Raw genomic sequence first — 18,509 nt, 5'->3', positions numbered from 1 at the left:
AGATACTGAATCATTAAAAGAGACAAAAATAATAAACCCACTAAAAAGATAATTAAGTTGAAAGAAAAAAATGTTCATATTGTCATATGTCAGACCAAAAGATATTTATTAGAACAATATTATCTGTGTCTCAGAAGTTAGACTTTAGCTTTCCACAGAACAAAAGCATTTCTCAATATATAAACGTATCTTTTACTGCATTTCGGTAAGTAGTATATAAAAACAAACCTTTGGTGTTATTTGAGAAAGCTGCTGAATATCCAAATCATCTATTTCTTCTCCAGATATTGCCTGTGAATTTTTGGAATACAACCCTAGTCGGCTAGCTGTAAATAAGTAATATAAAAGACATATTATAATAATTTATCCATTTAACATGTTAAACATCCAGTTATATTTTTTTCATCCTAATATTTTCCGCAGAAGATCAGACCATCTTACTACATTATTGATTCAGTACATTGGAGTAAATTATCTGAACTCCTGAGTAACAAAAACATGCTACAGAGTCTATTCTAATCAGATATTTATTTGCTTAGTCTTTTAGGTCTAAAGGTTTGTAGCTCATTCTGTTAGGTTTCATATAAACAAACGCAAGGGCTCAGTACTCTCAAAGAATTCACAGTTCAAAAATAACAAGACAGAAAATGAAAAATAACATCGGGGAGATAAGTTAAAAAAACCTCTGAGAAAGTACTGCAAATTTGGGGGTATACTTTTTATGTGCATATTCAACTGTTTGTTCACCATCCTGTTTGTAAAGAATTCACATTCTGGCTAAAGCACTTGTACTTTAATGCAGTACATTGCAAAAAGAAGTTGTTTGTTTAAATATTTATAATACTTAAATAGTACTTAAGCTTCAAACTTAGTTGTATGGACAAAACTGTATTGGACAGCATTAAAGTGCCATAGATCAATATTCCTTGTCACTGGCTATTTTAGTTCCTCCTCATTGCCACGAGGCAGATATCCAAAGCTGAGTGTAAGGAAGGTGGTGTTGAGAGTGTCAGAATCAGAAATCAACTATATGCTATAACAAAATACAGTAAGAAAATACATAGCTTCAAAAAGTAAACGTCATATTAACCAAATTAGAGAAATTACAGTTAAAGAAGAAACCAAAGTACCACTTCAGGCTAGGGTGTTGAGTTTTTTGTTTGATTTTTTTCTCTCCTGCTATTTCCACTGTGCCACCCGTTAACCTAATATACAAAACTCACAAATATTAAAGACTTAATACTCACACTTCACAGCTATTAGCTAAACAGAAAAAAAAGTAAAAAATGAAAGAAAGTGGCCTATTCATACCGATGGCAACTGCGGTTTCCTGTGAATCTCCAGTAACCATTTTTATTGCAACTCCTGATGTGATCAGTGTAGTAACAGCTTCTTTTACACCAGTCCGTGGAGGATCAATTATTCCCACAAGTCCCAAAAAAGTCAGCTGTCCTAACTCAGGACCAGAAGCTAAGGCCAGAACTTTTGGGAAACAAAGAAAGAATGTTACAATTTGAAAATAACATTTACACAGCATTTAAAACAACTGTTTCAAACTAGTAGGTCAGCATAAAGCAAAAGGGTGGGAATAGCCATTTTCCTCTTTTTAGAACCTTTTTAGCAACATATGTTGAATATTCAGAATAGCCTACTTATGTATATGCCTGTCTTTTAGAGTAGTCTTCTTACCAAACAGTTGTATTCCAGATTTTGAAGATAACTTTCCTATTCCTTCTCAGCTGAAGGAGTTTATACTTCCACTGTGTGTAAAGAGAACAACATCTAGCTTTGTGCTTTCTCTGTACATTTCTTTTATGCACAAGGATGAAAGGGAGGATTGGTTAATGTATTTATTTTCTGCTTTGGCATTTTTTCCTTTTATAGAGGAAGATTTCATTGAGTACATGCTGAATATTTTCTGGAATGCCTTTTACAGTAGGATTCTTAATTCAAATAGATTTAAGTGACATTAGAGTTGCAAGGAAAAAGCAAGTTCACTTTTTTCAAAACATTATCCTAGATTTTTGTTTGACAGACAGAAAGAATGACTGTTTGAACAAAACAACACAAGGAGATGCCCCTCCTAGCATATCTTCTCAGATTCTAATAATTTGCATCTTAGAAATTTCCTGAACCACAGAGTATCCCCACTTTGGGGGGGGGGTGGTGTGGGAAGCTGTGTATGGACTTAACAGCCTAGAGTTCTCTTTACAGAGGCCAAAGAAAGCCAGTCATGTATAATCCTGGTCCCAAATCAATTCCTGACAATCATTTTCTGAAAAATATTTTCTGTTATATTTAAAATCTTACACAGTTTGTTAACATAGAAGATAATCATAATGGCATCTTCTGACCTGCAATCAGTTGTGCTAGCCTAACTCATGAAGGTGGAAGGAGCCAAAGTAACAGAAAAATAAACACATCCATGTTCAAAAAAGTCCACAGACATCTATAATAAGGTATGGAAGCTATTAAGTAAAAATTTATCATTCAGTTATGGTCACATGCATGACAGGAACCAACAGTGCCTTTTCTCACCCTTTGCAGGTGAGAAATTAATCACGTTATTATACAGACCTAAAAATTAAAACAACCCAGTGGCACTTACTGAATAAAAAAAAAAGATCCTAGTGTTTTTGGTTGCTCTTGTTTGTTGTTGGGGTTTTTTTAAACAGTAAGCAGTACCATTTAAAAAAAAAATTGTTATTTTGAGACACTGAAACAGCCTTACCTCTAAGTCCTGCAGAGCCCATAGATGTCTTCTCTTGCTGGTATTGCTCTCTCTGTTGCTGAACAAGAGGTAGGGTCTGTCCCTTACAGTTATACGATGTACAGTACCTAATGACTTGTTCATAAGCACCTTTCATAAAGCAAACTTCGGGTTTGTCCTGAAAGGAAAAAGAATTGTTGTGTGCACACATGTGTACATATAAGGACACACACACAAGTACATACACACATGGACACATAAGAATGGCATATCTGTACTTTTGCTTAGAGCCTTCAGAACATAATGAAAATCAACCTTGTAAACACAAATTCTGTTCTTTTAAGTATCTCTACACAGTGTTTGTTCAAGAGCAGTAATGTCAAAAGAGCAAAGCTAACAATCAATATCTCATTTCAGTAGACATAAGGCACATTAGACACAGTCACAGTGTAGACTAAAGAGGCCATGCAAAGTCACTTTACAGACTAAAGAGGCCATGTGAAGGACAGAAATTAAACCTACACAGAACATTAGACCTGAAAAACCTTCAGCTCATCGTCGGACCAGCTGCACGGGTAAATAAACATCATCTGCATCCTTGTACCAGGCCTAACAACTCTAATATCTTCCAGGTAGCCATCTAGCCTTGATACGATGATATCGAGAGACTGCGAGTCCACCACCTACCTCAAACACTTAACTCTAACGCCAAATCAACTCATTCCTTCCCTTCCCCCATTTTCCATTAAGAACTGCTGCCTCAGCTCAATTTCCAATCACCGATCACTCACCTTCTCTTCAGTTGAACTAAAAAGCATTTTTCAATGTATCTATTTTCTCCCTGTGAAGGTATTTATGCACAGTAGTCAAGTTATTTCAATCTTTCGTGATAGGCTTAAGTGATAGAGCTCCAGGTTTCTAAACCCACTGTATTTTCTTAGCCCTCAAATAGTTTATGCTCCCTTTAAATCTGTTACCAATTTTTCAACAATCTCATAAAATTGCTGATTCCAAAACACAGACACAGTAAATCCTTGTAAGATTAAAATCTTATACCTATTCCTGCTCACCACTCTGTATACAGACATGAATCATCAATCATATAATCCATATAAATAAAAGGAGTCAAATGCTTCGCTCCCAAAGCAAAGATTTTGCTGTGATACTTGAACACTGTCAGCAAGCCTGGTTTTGGTCAGAAGTACTAGGAAATTTTCCATAAATCCAATATAAAGTCTGCTGTTGCACATAGTGTCTAGAAGGCTCCAGTTATCAGACTGGCAGAGATTATGTCAATACTTGTAACAAAACCATTCAGATTGGTCTAAATGAAACATGAAAGCAAGTATGTATTGGAAAGCACCAGAAGACAGAAAAATAGGTTAAATAAATTGTATTATAATCCAGGATAAAATTTGTCAACATTGTGGACATGAGGTCTGCATCAAAACCAGAAACTCTGTTTTCAAACAAAAGAAATTTTACTACTGAACATCAATGCATATTCTTGCTCTTAATTCATTATGCAACTAAGCAGCACTGAAACAGCAGAAGACTGGCAGAATTGCTTTAGATGTTTGAGGAGGGAGAAGGAAGAAAAAACAGGCAGGTCTACATTCAAGGCATCAGCTTTCAATATACTTAAAATAATTTCCCAGTATGCCTTCTAAAGAAATAATTTCTTGCTATTCCTTATCTCCACTTCAGAGCTTGAAAGTAAAACTGTGTCTTTTATCAAACCCTATTTCCAGGACTGTGCACTACTGCCAGCTTGCCATAACTTCTGAAGGGAAAAATTAGGATATTAATCAAAGTAGATAAATGTTCCACAAAGCCAGTGCACAAGGAAATCATCATTGAAGTTTACCTGCTGTGTTCTGTGAATGCATTTTACGGCCATCCATTTCTGTTCTGAGCTGAAGGGATATTCAGCCTTTCTTATGTAGTCTTCCTGGAGCCCATCTAAACCCATCTGTATAGAACAGAAGTACCACCACAATGTCAGGACCTTTTCTTTTCAAACAGATGTGCAATTTGTTGACTTGTTGAGACACCTCAGCTAACAAACATCACATCGTTAAAAAACAGTTTCATCTCCAAAGTTGCTTTTGTGTACACTATTCCGATTCAGGTAGACTTTTGACAAACCAGCAGTGAAAGCACCTACCATCTTCTATCAGGTTTCAGCATGAGTCAGACCATTTAACACTATTTCTTATCTTTGATCCAAAGATAAGTCTTGCAATGTATAGCAATATAGTTCTTGGTTTGACAAAAAATGTCTATCACCCTAATGCATTTTTTTTTAAATACCTTCTATATAATTTCTCTGCTAGAAGTGCCTCCAAAACTGTAACACAAGACTATGGCAAAAAGTCTGGAGAAGGCAAGACTCTGATTTGAAGTTTGAATGACCGAATCTGAAATGACTTTTTTTTCAGTGATCAGGATCACCCAAGCATTTAAACTGAAACTAACCATGAAGACTCCAGACAAAATGCATTTCATTTCAAATGCTATTCTGTCCCCAGCCCTGATGCAATTCGCTGCATTCCAGGCTCTACCCTTAACCTACTCCAAGGGAAAATGCCAATCCAAGAAGACACAAAAACAGCAGCCCGCTATAAACCACTCTTAGTACTTACAAAGCTTCCGCCCCATCACTACCTCCCTTTCCAGCAACAGATGTGAAAGATTCCTGTTCTTTTCAGTTTCTACACACTTGTCAAAATAACATTGGTCTTGTCCTTTCCAGTCAAAGACTGGGGACTTAAAATGAGTCTCAGCAAAAAGATAGTTACAACTTATGCCTGAGTTAAACAGGGAAAGACTGTCATACCTTCATCTTTTACTGTTCTTGAGTTCATTCACCATCATAGACAAAAAAAAAAAAATCAAGTGCTAAATCAAGTGCCTTGTCACATTTCTCAGTAGCTGTAATGGGTGTGTCACAACATTATACAGAAGAAAAAAAAAAAAAGGAACAACACCTCCATTCTTCCCCCACCAAAAAACCCCAAACATTTCAGCACAGTGTCCACAATTCAAACTAGCTGCACCCTGCACTTGAAGGGAGCTATAAATGCTGCAGGCACCTATACATCAGTTATCAGCTTCTCACTGCTTCTGATAAGAAGTAGGAAAGAGACATCACAATCAACATTCAACAGGTAAATTAGTTTGTGGTAGGTAAAAAGACAGTACTAAGTGCAAGAAGATCAAAATAGAGATTTTACTTCAGTCCTAGGTATTTTTTATTATCCATTAGAACACCCAAGATTTACAACAAATCTAGGAGACCCAAAGGAAAAGAAAATGAGAAAAATGAAACCACATTTCTGCATACTTCCCACCTGCTATGAATCGAAAAAGCATCATCAGGTACTCACCTTCATAGCAAGTGCAATTAAAGCCCCTTCTGTTGGCTTCCCCATCAGTGTGTTGTTTCTAATCAAAGCATCATTGCACACACAACCAGCCTAAAAGTTGAGGAAGGAAAGGGGAAAACAGAACAGAAAGTAAATGCCATACAAAGCTCTTGTGCGACATCATCAATTAAAACTCACCTCTCTGTGCCAAGATCTTACCTCAACAATTTTGCTAATGGATGGGTTGTTATAACCATGAATAACTTCACCATCGAGCATCACTTCTCCAAACCTGTTATAACCTACTCCAGTAACCTGCAAAACAAGCAGCCAAACTATAAACTACAGAAAAATTTTAAAAGTCCAGTCATAATGACTGATTTTACTCAGGGTGCATGGATTCTTCTTACTCAGCTTCTAATGCAGCAACACTCTGAGTTCAATGAAATACATTAGAGACTAATTTTTTTAACAAGTATCGATTTTATTCTTTAGCATAAATAAATGCAGTGTATATTGTTTCCTTACAGTATTAGGCATGCTTTTTTTTTCCCTTTCTTTTGCTGTCTAATTTTTTTGTCCTATTCATCTTTACCCTGGTTAATAATGCATACCCCCTGCAGAGGAATGGAAGTATAGAGCAGAGTCCTACTTTCATCCAGTAAGAAGAAAAAAAAAAAAAAATCAGTTGAACAGCCTCTCAGTTGAGACTTCAGGGAAGCGTTAAAACCAGTAAAATTGTATTTTTAGTGCATAAAAACCAGGCATCCCACTAGGATCCTAAAAAAAGTCTTCCTGTCTACAGCATTAACAGCTAATATGTTTCAGAGTCATTTTAAGTTCTTTTTCCATTAGGATAAAGGAGCTGATTTGACTCAGATACAACTGTGCTAGTAGTAAAAGAAAAGCAGTTACAGTATTCCTACAGTATTCGAACAATAAAAAAATAGCTATCAGGATATATAAGAAAACATAGATAAATAATAGGAAACAGTACGAAAAAATGCCAGTATTTATGCTTACAAAAGAAAACAAGACTATCTATTAACTGTACCATGAAAACAAAACCTGATCAAGGAGCTAGAGAATTCAAGAACTTATTTAAAACACTCCCAGTTCCACACCTCACTGCTTTTCCACTCTGCTGCTTTTGCTTCTCTTTTGTGCAATTACTTCAACTCCCCAAATTCAACAACCACTCTTTCATGTCCTACTCCTACTTCCAACTCCATCTATTATTAAAAAAAAAAAACATGAATGATAGTACATATTCAATGTGAAGGATTCACACAATAAACTGTCTTTTAGCCAAAAGCTATATATTCACATTTTAAATGTTTGTAACGTAAATTTTATTTTTATGCACCTGAAACAGTAAAATAGCCTCAACTTTCTACACTGAAGAAAAACACAATCTCTCAACTTGCCTTTGTGCTGTATCTCAGCATCTGTCTCTTATTGTGATGTACAGCCATCAAGAGATATAAGAACTTAACATATTATATAAAAAAATTCTTCTGTAACCAGAAAAGGCTTGGATAACACAGCTCAAAGGCTGCAATACTAAATGAACTCAAGAACAGAAATGGATGGAAGTTGAGGGACAGGAGCTTGGTGCAGTAAATTTACACTTTCTTGACAGATGCTTTACCTGCAGTGTATTCAAGCATGTTTGAGCTGATATACAAAACAAAGGAAAAAGGAAAATTCAAGCCTAAGCATCACACTACATACCTCAGCATGCTGCCCATCAGAAGTAAAAATATGGGTAACAGTCATTTCATTCTTTGTCAGAGTTCCAGTTTTATCTGAACAAATTACGTTGCAGCAACCTGAAATAACCAATTAACATTTAAGGCAATGCTTGTTTAGAATTAACGTAACTTACAAAGCCAAAAGTATTCAAGACAAGCAAATTTCTAGAAATACTGCAGCTGTCTGTGAAACAAAAAAAGTGAGATTTAACAAAAGACAGCAAATTTTCAAGTATTAATGAATAATCGTACAAAGTACTTTGTAAGTTAGTCCAATAAACAGAAAAAACCTAATTAAAATCCAAAGTTCACAACTCATCCAAAATCCTTCCATTCACTACTTCTCCTTTATTTTATTCTGCTGTATCTCAAACTACATTACTGAAATCTCAATTGTGATTCCTGGTGACAAGGAAAATTGAGGCCCTGCTTTACAGCAGGTCATTCCTCTTTATTAAAAAGTACAAGATCTATCTAACACCAGCCACAACACTTTCGTCACACAAGTGTGACTTACTGATAAGCCTGCAAATTTCAATAAGCTTGAAAAGATTACAAAAATGTGAGATTTCTGTATGCCTTTTTAACTCAGAAATGGAGATTCGGATAGATTGTTGCAGCATCTTGACGTTTCTGGACAGGACAGCAGGAACTGCAAAAGCAACAAAAACCCTTGCAACACTAACAAAACTCCACTAGAGGCATTGGAAAAAATATTTCCAATCTTCAAATGCAAAAAGAAATTCAAATGTATCAGAATTATTTAACTGAGTATTTCTATTTCTGTTCCATGTTCCGTGCTTTACATTTTTTACAATTCAACCTGCACACTGAATGTTTTTGAGCTTAAATGTTTTTAAATGATTTTAAGTTTTAATATGAGCAGCACGACATCCTGAAGGTGCACTATGATTACAAAGCTTTTTCTAATATTCAAATCTGGATTTGTTTTCTACTGTCAATATCGTTCCTAAATTTACACCAAAAATTCCTGGTTTGAAAATAATTTCACAAGTCTTATTTAACAGGAACATCTTACAGCAAACAAGTTTAAAGAGTCTGTATGGCCAATCACTCAGTTTAGAGTATTGCTAGCATGGCATGCTATTAACTGCTCATTTCAGTTCAAAAAATTAAGTAATTAGAAGGCCCACAGAAACATCTACCTGAATTGCTACTGTGTAATAACCCATTCGATTTAAAAATGTTTAAAGATGCCTCCACACTGCTAGCAAAATAAGAATACCTGCTTTGTTTTTATCTTTAGTCATCAATTCTTCTGTTGATTTCCAACATTTGTATCAAAATACTATCTCTAAGTTAGTCTAGTCATACCTAAAGTTTCAACGATAGGCAGTTTTTTTACAATAGCTCGTTTCTTCACCATTCTCATCACACCAAGGGCTAATGTCACTGTTACCACAATTGGGAGTCCTTCAGGGATTGCAGCTACAGCCAAACTGTAATGAAAGTAAATATACAAATCTTGTTTTGGAATATTACACAAGATTACATAGTAATTATGCATTTACAGTTCAGAACACTGTTTTTGTAGCTGTCTGGTCACTGAGGTTAAAACTGAAAGGAAGAAGCTGCCATGTGATTCTAGATGTATACCATTCATTAAAACATATCAACTAAAGACAGTAAAAAATGAAATAGATTACTTCTACTCATTATTTATGCAAAAGTATGAAGAAATGTTGGGGTGAGGGAGAAATCGATTGTATTTTGCCTACACAAAATACTAATCAGGGCTATGCAAAGCAGCCCAAACTGGTAAGAATAAGTGTAGTCAGCACTAAATAGAACTAAGAAATGCCACAACTGATCCACAGTGGCTACTGCCAGATCTTAATGGGGCAGCAATTTAAGTGAGGGAATGGCACTCTTAAAAAACAAACAAATAAAAAACATGATGACAGTGTAAACAAGATCACAATAACTCATTAGGCAATGCTCAAAGATGCATCTCCTGGGGGGTGGTGGTTCCCCTCCACAGAAGGGTAAATATCCAGAGTCTGACCATGAATTTAAAGAAACACTTCTGCCTTATGCACTGTCCATGTAATTAGTATCTCAGCAACTTTTCTAAGAGTACAGAGTTAGACCATCTAAATTCAAATTTGCTCTCAGCAAACACCCTGGGATTAAGTCTGTATAATACGGTAGTAAATGAGCTATTGAAGTACATGACATAAGGCTTGCAGTAACTTAGCTTTGTCAGATGCCTCTTACAAAATTACAGTTTACTATTAAATTACTTTATTTACTCAGTGATGAAAATTCAAACTGTACAACTCTAGTGCTTGTTTGCAGATGTTCCCCAAGACACTCAGAAATCACCATATAAATGTACAGTTTAAGAGACTGACAGGAACATACTGCATCATTAAAAATAAGTATGAATTTGCTTTTCCATTTTCATTTTTAATTATTTAACGTGAAGTTAAGAGCAGTGTGTGCAAGCATATTATAAAATACATCTCTAGCTTTCAGACATTTGCTGGAATGCATGATCTACACTATTTAAAAACAAAAATCTTACCTCACACCAATAGTGAACATATCAAGGATATGCTTTCCTTGCAACCAGCCAACTAGCATAATAACGCCTATAAAGAAAATAGTCGTCGGGAAAAACGTAAAACCAACATGTACTGTAGCCTCATGGGGACAAAAAAAAAAGACATCAAATAGCCAAAACCCAGCTTATCATTGAGCTACCTATAAAAATCTGTTACTTCTTTCACTGTCAAAGCATGATTCCATTAGTATAGCAAAGGTGAAGAAAGTATCTGCCAGTCAAGTTGCCCAATCATACCAACAGTGAGGTACTCACTTATGCACACCTTCAACCAGAATACAAAGACATATTGCAATTTAAAAGGAAGCATTTAAAGGACAAAAAGTAAGTCAGAAAAGCACATTTGCAGGAAGAAGCAAGTTAACAACCTTATGATTAGAGTTATGTCACATTAGTAATTTTCAGATGACTAGTGGAATGAATTCAAAGTGACCAATAAAATCAGAAGCCAAAATATTTTTTAAAAAGAGATCAAGCCTTCCATTTCCCAGGCCTACACATTAGTTTCCATTAGATAATAATTTGTAATTATTTTACATAAATTATCTTACCTATTATACCAAAGGAATACAAGGAAAGCTGTTTTCCCAAGAGATCCATGCTCTTCTGCAGAGGTGTCTTTGGAGCCTTGATAAATGGCAAACATGCAGCAGTTAACAAATTAACTGTACAACATACTACTTCACAGGTGCAAAATTCAAGACAGTCAGTGAATAAAGTGCAGTTATGCCCTATGTTTCCATACGTTCCTTAGAGAAAACAGACTATTCTTTCATAGAATTAAAAAAAAAAAATTGTTAGAAATATTCTTTGGGAGCTTTGTGATGTCTGCAACAAATCTAATCCAAAAAGTCATATTAAAAATTTAATTTAAGAAAACCAAAACAACATGCTGACTAAAAGCCACAGTACTTCTTCCAAGACCAAAGAGCTCTTGAAGAATAAAACTGATTTTCAAAACAGAGGCATTAAAGTCATGGAAGGCAAATTATATCTCAAAAGGAATTTTTTAATCATCTGTAGAAAATTCAATTTAGCCAAACAGAAAACTATGTAAATATTTAGACAGGTTCAGAATATTATTTTCACAGTTAATATCTTTCAGTCAGCTATGGATATTTTGTTGCACTGAATTCAATTACTACTTTCATGTTCAAGAGCTAAGATATGTTTCACTAGAGGAAACAAAAATATTAAAAGCAACATAATTATGTTTAACTAAGTTCCCATGGAATGAATTCAGAGTTTTAATGAATGAAATACACACTTACCTCTTCTGCTTGCATCATTTTAAAAACCTCCCCAAATTCAGAGTTTTCTCCTGTTCCAATAACTATCCCCTAAAAAAAAAAAAAAAACCATACACAAAAATAAAGCAAATTTAAATCTGAGGTTTAATTGTAATGTTAGTGGTTGATCTTACAGTTTTGGCTCAAATAGTGGGCAAATGCTTTTCAGCCTGCTACAGCTGTTAACTTTGTTTATAAAACTATTCTTGTCACAAGTAGATCTTTTTTCCTAAAAAACATTTTGTCCCTGTGAAACAAATTGCTATTCTGTGCACTGCTGAAGTACTTATTAATGACCAGTAACGAAACTCAAAAAGGGTAACACCTACACTAGCCACAACTGAATTTTCAAACATGTGAATGTAGCTCTAGAAGCAAATCAGCACATTCTAGAAAGAGGAGTTTCACATCATCTGCTCCCTATAAATTTGAGTTCTCCTGGGCCTAGTTTTCTTATTAAACCAGTGTCTGAAAAAGCACCAATGAGAAGCTCTGCAGAGTATCACACTAATGACTGAGAAGTGAACTTCAAAAATAAGAACTGACTTCAAATTGTTGAAACATGGAAAATGCTCTTTTCTATCAATAATGATTTTACCTTTGCTTTTCCACATCTGACCAATGTCCCCATGAAAGCAATATTGCTCCTAGAAGTAAGGTCTCCATTGGTTGCTGCTGGCTGAGGAGCTGTAGATTTAGAGCAAGGAGCTGTCTCGCCTGTGAGACTGGATTCATCAATGGAAAGGTCCACAGCCTTTGAAAACAAAATAGGTAAAAAGCATGAAAATATTTTATTAAGTAGCTGGAAGCGTAAACCTAAGTTTCACAATTTTGACCATTAAAAATGCATCCAGTTTATTCATATGGTAAGGAGCCATGTCAATATCGACCACATTTTAAGGATCAACAAAGCAACAAACCTAACAAAGCTCTCACTTAAAAGAGTCAAAGATGGAAGATGAAGATGCCACTTTGCTACTGTTCAGATATAGCCATGAGCTCTGAAACTTTTATCATCACTACCAAAAGGAATAGTGTTTAAATTCTACACTGTTCCAGGCATGTTAGTTCTTGATGCAATACTTTGGCTTTAGAGAATATTATCATAAAACTTGATTGACTGCTCATTAACATACAGAAAACTTAGGCCAGAAAAGATTCTCAAATATATTTTTAAGAACAAGATTGTCTCTGCAAGATTAGACTAGTGAAAAAAAAAGTTAACACATACAAATGACTTCACAAACTAAATAATGTCTAATTATCATTTCTACTGCTTTCAGGACACATCAGTGAGAATACACAGAAGAAATCTAGATCCTTCTCTGAAAAGGTGATCTCCATATGATCCTCTTCTTTCAAACCCACCACCTTGTAGCAATGACCAATAGACACAAGATGAAAATAAGATGACAAGCTTTTATTTTCAAATGATCTGCAAGAGTGGTTAAGGATGGTAAAAAAATTCATCTGGTGTAGGGCTGCAGACAGATGAGAAACTTATGATATCAGATATGAGCAAGAAAGTAGGTGCTGCTGCAACAGCAGTTTCATAACAATGCAGAGACTATACAATTGCCAAGGGAAGCGGAAAGTGTTTGCAAACACGAAAACAAACCCACTCAACTACTAACTACACTGCAGGGGCTAAAAACATGATCCAGACAAACTTCTCAAGAGCAACACAAATTTGCCTCAGAAACTAATTCATTTAGACTTTGTCTATGAAATGTACACTGATTAATCAAGTATCAATTGGATAAACTGAATATATAGATCTTCATATCCAGAAATTACTTTAACATGAGATAGTCCAGATACTGGGAACACTGAGAATGCCCAATCTGACAAAAAAGTAATGTAACATTCAAGTAAAACCACCAAAATAAGCAAGATGAATATATATATACCCATTACACTTCATTTTTAGGGAATATACAAATACTGCTATAGTGCCCTTGCTTCAACTCAAACACTTCCAGCAATGCTAATATCACAAGTTAAGTATTGAGTAAACTGGGAGATATAATGACACACATTGATGAAAAAGTGTCAAAGAGAAGATTACACCAGTATAATTTCACATTTTTTTTTCATATTCCATCATCAATGAACACTGGAACTATATGCTAAAATTAATGCAAATAAAGACTGAAAACCAGTTACCTGCAACCAGTTGCTAAAATATCTTAGCATTCAGACTGAAAACAATGTTTTTGCAATATGTTTAACATCGAGAGGGAAAAAAAATAAAATTTTCAATAATACATTACTACAGAAAATTCAAAAATTCTTTCCTCTGATGTCCTACTGTAAGAAACTACATATATTGGTTAAGAATGCGTGATCACATTTGGAAAGTAATTACTTCAAATTTTCTACCAAGATAGTTGTGAACTCCAAACAAGAACACTTACTGCACTTCAGCATTCAGTAGCTATCTTCCCTTCCCCTCTATCCCACAAGAAGGAAAGTTATGAGGTATTAAATCCGTTTTAGGTACATACCTCAAATAATCGTAGATCAGCTGGGACTCTGTCTCCAACTGACAGGCAGACTGTATCACCTGGCACTAAATCTCTTGCAAGGGTATGTTCCACCCGACCTTCTCGTACACTGCAGGTAAAAACATGGAGAGCAGCAAGAATGTCTTCTCTGGCATTTTGTCTGAGAAAAGCATTCACACCCTTGACTACACATTGCAACGTCACAGGTTTCAGCAAAATATTTCTAATTTGCTGCGTTTTTCTTGGAGGCTACATCTCAGTAACATCATTTGAAGGGTTCAGAGAGGCAACAACATGGTGTAGTTTTTTAGGCTCATAAAACAATCTTTAAAATGAGAAAAAGTGAAGTGTGCTCTACATCAGCATATAAACTTGATGCAAAGGAAATATGTTCAGTAAAATCTTTTCCATTTACTCATTTTGGATTAAACTTCATATGATTTAACTTAGGACTGAAAGGACAAAACTACATACCAATGGCATTCTGGAGGCACAAGTTTACTAAGCTCTTCAAGAGATTTTTCTGATCTGTACTCCTGCAGAGACATTTTTTTAAAAATAAAGCAGGTAATATTTTTAAAACAGGGAAAAGTTTCACATATAAGACAGAGCCACTGAAATTTATTTTATCAGTGAAGTTGCATTAAGTAATATTCCAAACAACCAGATAAGAGATGACATTCAACAGTTCTGCATTAGATACTTTAAAAAGCAAATAGTCCAAACGCTGAAAAATTTCCAGATTTGCCCACATGCATTTCTTCTGAAAGAATAGCACAGGTCCTTTGCACTTCCTTCATTATCTTCAGTTATTTGTAATACTTGCAGTAACACTTCTGAACTCAGGGATTAGACACCTTACTGAATTCTATAGTTTAACAAGTTAGTACCAAAAGTACTGTGCTCTTAGCTCCTGGAAAACTAAGGTAACACAACTCATATGTAACTCAATAAGCACAGTACAGAAGTCACGTAATTAAAGATATAAAGCACAAGCACAGAGCAATTTTGATTCAGGCACACCCTGACTAAAGCTGTGCAATAACAGAACAAAAACAACTATTTTAAGTCTTGGGAAACTACTTAGATGATTTTTTTCCCCATTTCTGCACAAAATTGAAGCAAGAGCTACATTTTCAAAATCTTTTATATGAAGTTAAATACTTAAGTACTTCCAACTGTTTATTCCAAGGGCTTCTTTGCAAGTATTCTTATGGCTGAGTATAACACTGATACAGGTGCATAAATGTCAGTGTGGTTAAAGCAGGACAAATCACGCACTTTAGAAAAGGCAAAGGACTTCAATGAAAGCACATTACTCAATCATTCACAGCACAATGCATCAAGAGAACTAGTTCAGTCTTATTAATAAAAGAGTTTATATAAAAGCAATACTCTTATTTGGACAACCCAACAGCTGTCTTACCTGAACGAAGGCAACTGTAACAACAATGAGTATTGCCTGCAAGAAAACAAAACCAGGTGAGATAAAAGAATTCCAAATTACCGAGAAAGTAAGCAATCATATTTGGTTTTGCTCATATTAACAAGATGATTTGGAAACAAACTTTCTCATGCTCAAAATCACTTGGTATCCCTGGGGTCTATTCCAAAAACAATGCCATTATCTATTTACACCTGCTTCAGTGATGTCCAAGGATGCGATAACCTGCTTTTACTAAAAATAAGATTAATAACTAGATAGTAAACTTGAAAAACTTCTTCTTCCTGTTTCTAAATGGGAAGTAAGAGACAGCAGCAGAAAAATACATGACACAAATAGAAAAACTGACTGGTGCTCTCTGTGAACAAAACAAAGGTGTGTTAACTGCTACAGGGCATCACAGATGTGTTTTTATTCAAACAACCAGACAACAGAAAGACTAAGAATCAGCTGAAGACTAGATATAAGGCAGCTGAAAAACTGGTCTGGAGTCATAAAATATCCTAGCAAGAAGAACAAGAGGAAGATGAGCAACTCAAACTGCCTCAGACACCCAAGGAGAGAGACAGGACACCAGGCACACCCCAAACAGCCAAGATACCAGAGATCCAAAACAAAAAAGCTAAACAAAAAATTGCTCATTAGGAGGAATCCAAGATAAGTACACTAAGGCCTCAAAATCAAGCCTTCATAGTCCCCCATATCAAATACATTTCTGGTCACAAGGCTTCAACATAAACATCACGGGCCTTCTAGGTATATGACGTGAAAGTGCACGAATTAATTAAAGCTATAACGGGAAATAACAATGATCAATTTATTGTAAAGTATGTCTCATCTTCTTCAACACACTCGTGAATTGAGTTTTCTTACATTTCACTGAGTAGTTACTGAAACCGAGTTGTTATACTGATTTCTTACAGAAACATAACACAACATCCATTAATGAAGCCTTTAAAAGTACATGCAGCTACTACTAAAAATATCCAAGATAATACCAAGATTTTGCAAGCGAAAAACTCCCTTGAACTCAACTAAATCCACATAAATCCAGTAAATCTGCCTTATTTGTGATACTAACATTAGCTTCACCAACTGAACATTAGGAAGTAACTACATAAATATTCCATCTTTCCATGGAATATTTCAATCACAGCTACACGTGTTTCTTTTGGAGGTAATATTTTATTCTACAGATCATGCTACCTGGCACAGCTTTGCATTCCTAGCCTCATATCGATGGAAAGAAGTATGTAATTATTTTATTTTTCTCTTAATCTTCATCAGTTCCCAGTCCAGAGCAGAAAGTTTTACAATACCTTTGTACCAGCAGAGCTAAAAGGATGGCAAAAGCAGCTCAAGCCAGCATTGCCACCAAAAGTAATATATGTCACTGATCTTTAGCAGCAAATTAGTTTTGTTGATAAGGCTCTGAACACAAATACCTAGTCATAGAAAAGTTGCACTGTCATCTGAAAATGAAGTAAAACAAGCATTCACTCAGTGATAAAGTGGGCATTAACAATAATAAGACTAAATGGTAGAGGATAGTCAGAAGTTAGACAAACTCCACAACTGATAAACTTTAACTCAATCACACCTTTTTCCTCCATATTTTAAGACACATCTACAATGTTCACAAAGCCATTGAAAGCCTCCTTCTCAGGCTGTAGCACAGAATACAGAAATTACTGCTCCCTTACACTAACTGTCTTGTTCTTTTCTCATTGCCTTGCTCAAGAGAGTTAAGAAATAGACTTAAGGGCATTAATCAAGGGAAAAAAACATGAAATAATTCAACTTTCAGCCACAATAATTAAATAAATTTAATAATAAAATAATTTACCTAAATCCAACTTAGGAACATAATAGACTATTCCAAACTAACACTATACTCAAATTCAAAATTGCAAGTTTTTCTTTAAGAAGCCACATGGTTTATCTTCCAAAGACAACTATTCTTTATAAAGAAACAGAGGGGTAAAGAGCAAACCTCCAGTTACCTTGAGTCACACATGGAAGCAAAACTCAACACAAGAAGTGTAAAACAAGGGCAAAATAAAACAGCCAGAACTTCCCTCTAGTCATACAGAAATCAAGATTTTCAGTTACCACCTATCACCCCAAAAAGGTCAAATGGATTACAATTTTCTTCTCTGTGTCAATTGTAAAGACAAATGTTTATGAGTATTATATTTGGCTCACTAGTTTAGCACCCTATTTAACTGCAAGCTTCTACAAAAAATTACTATTTCAGCTTCTATCTTTCTTCTGTAATTTCTAGAGAGCTCAGGTTACACTTCTTTTTCATGTTTTAAAAGATTACATCTTTCAAGTAAATTCACAGGAGGCTTATGTTGGTTTAAATTTGAAATTAAGGCATAATTTAAGATTAAAATTACATAGAAAATGCCAAAAATTGCTCCTCTGAACAAACGCCTAAAGATAGGTCTTTTAACCAACAGAAGAGTAAAGATACAAGAAGCAGTCAGAAAATTATTCAAAGATGTATTTTAATATGTACTGCTGCTATCACTCAAGAAAAAAACCAAAATCCACTCACAAATTAAACAGATTTAATGACAGTATACAAATCAAACTCATTAATTGTAGTCAAGTGATCCCACCCCACATGGTCATTCATGTGATGCTGAACACACATGTGGCCACACAATCTGAAGTACTCCCAAGGAAGACAGAATCTTAGTTCCTTACCACAGTGATACTGACAGCATCATCAAACTGATGCATTACAACACTGATGACTGCAGATGCCAGGAGAAGCATAATAAGGGGGTTTTTAAACTGCAATGAAACAGAACAGTAATTCAGCCACACTCTTGACAGAAA

At 35.1% G+C, this 18,509-nt stretch overlaps 1 protein-coding gene across 3 annotated transcripts in view; it reads right to left on the bottom strand.

The window, feature by feature from the left end:
- The window catches only part of ATP2C1 (ATPase secretory pathway Ca2+ transporting 1), a 68,822-nt gene that overhangs the window by 15,333 nt on the left and 34,980 nt on the right, over nucleotides 1–18,509 (bottom strand). For all 3 annotated transcript variants that reach the window (XM_027733316.2, XM_039391238.1, XM_039391239.1), the window contains 16 exons: nucleotides 18,375–18,464; nucleotides 15,642–15,677; nucleotides 14,690–14,751; nucleotides 14,216–14,324; nucleotides 12,307–12,462; nucleotides 11,691–11,759; nucleotides 10,971–11,046; nucleotides 10,381–10,447; nucleotides 9,168–9,292; nucleotides 7,813–7,910; nucleotides 6,298–6,393; nucleotides 6,100–6,189; nucleotides 4,578–4,682; nucleotides 2,732–2,888; nucleotides 1,312–1,482; nucleotides 229–326 (listed from right to left, as the gene is read on the bottom strand). In XM_027733316.2, coding sequence (XP_027589117.1) covers nucleotides 229–326; nucleotides 1,312–1,482; nucleotides 2,732–2,888; nucleotides 4,578–4,682; nucleotides 6,100–6,189; nucleotides 6,298–6,393; nucleotides 7,813–7,910; nucleotides 9,168–9,292; nucleotides 10,381–10,447; nucleotides 10,971–11,046; nucleotides 11,691–11,759; nucleotides 12,307–12,462; nucleotides 14,216–14,324; nucleotides 14,690–14,751; nucleotides 15,642–15,677; nucleotides 18,375–18,464 — 1,605 coding nt within the window. The remainder of the gene's footprint in view (nucleotides 1–228; nucleotides 327–1,311; nucleotides 1,483–2,731; nucleotides 2,889–4,577; nucleotides 4,683–6,099; nucleotides 6,190–6,297; nucleotides 6,394–7,812; nucleotides 7,911–9,167; nucleotides 9,293–10,380; nucleotides 10,448–10,970; nucleotides 11,047–11,690; nucleotides 11,760–12,306; nucleotides 12,463–14,215; nucleotides 14,325–14,689; nucleotides 14,752–15,641; nucleotides 15,678–18,374; nucleotides 18,465–18,509) is intronic.

This window comes from Pipra filicauda, unplaced genomic scaffold, assembly GCF_003945595.2.
Source record: "Pipra filicauda isolate LSUMZ 115617 unplaced genomic scaffold, ASM394559v2 scaffold91_size2508729_pilon, whole genome shotgun sequence".
NCBI classification, from domain to species: Eukaryota; Metazoa; Chordata; class Aves; order Passeriformes; family Pipridae; genus Pipra; species Pipra filicauda.
The sequence above is the reverse complement of the archived record's forward strand: the minus strand, read 5'-3'. Positions and strand labels throughout refer to the sequence as shown.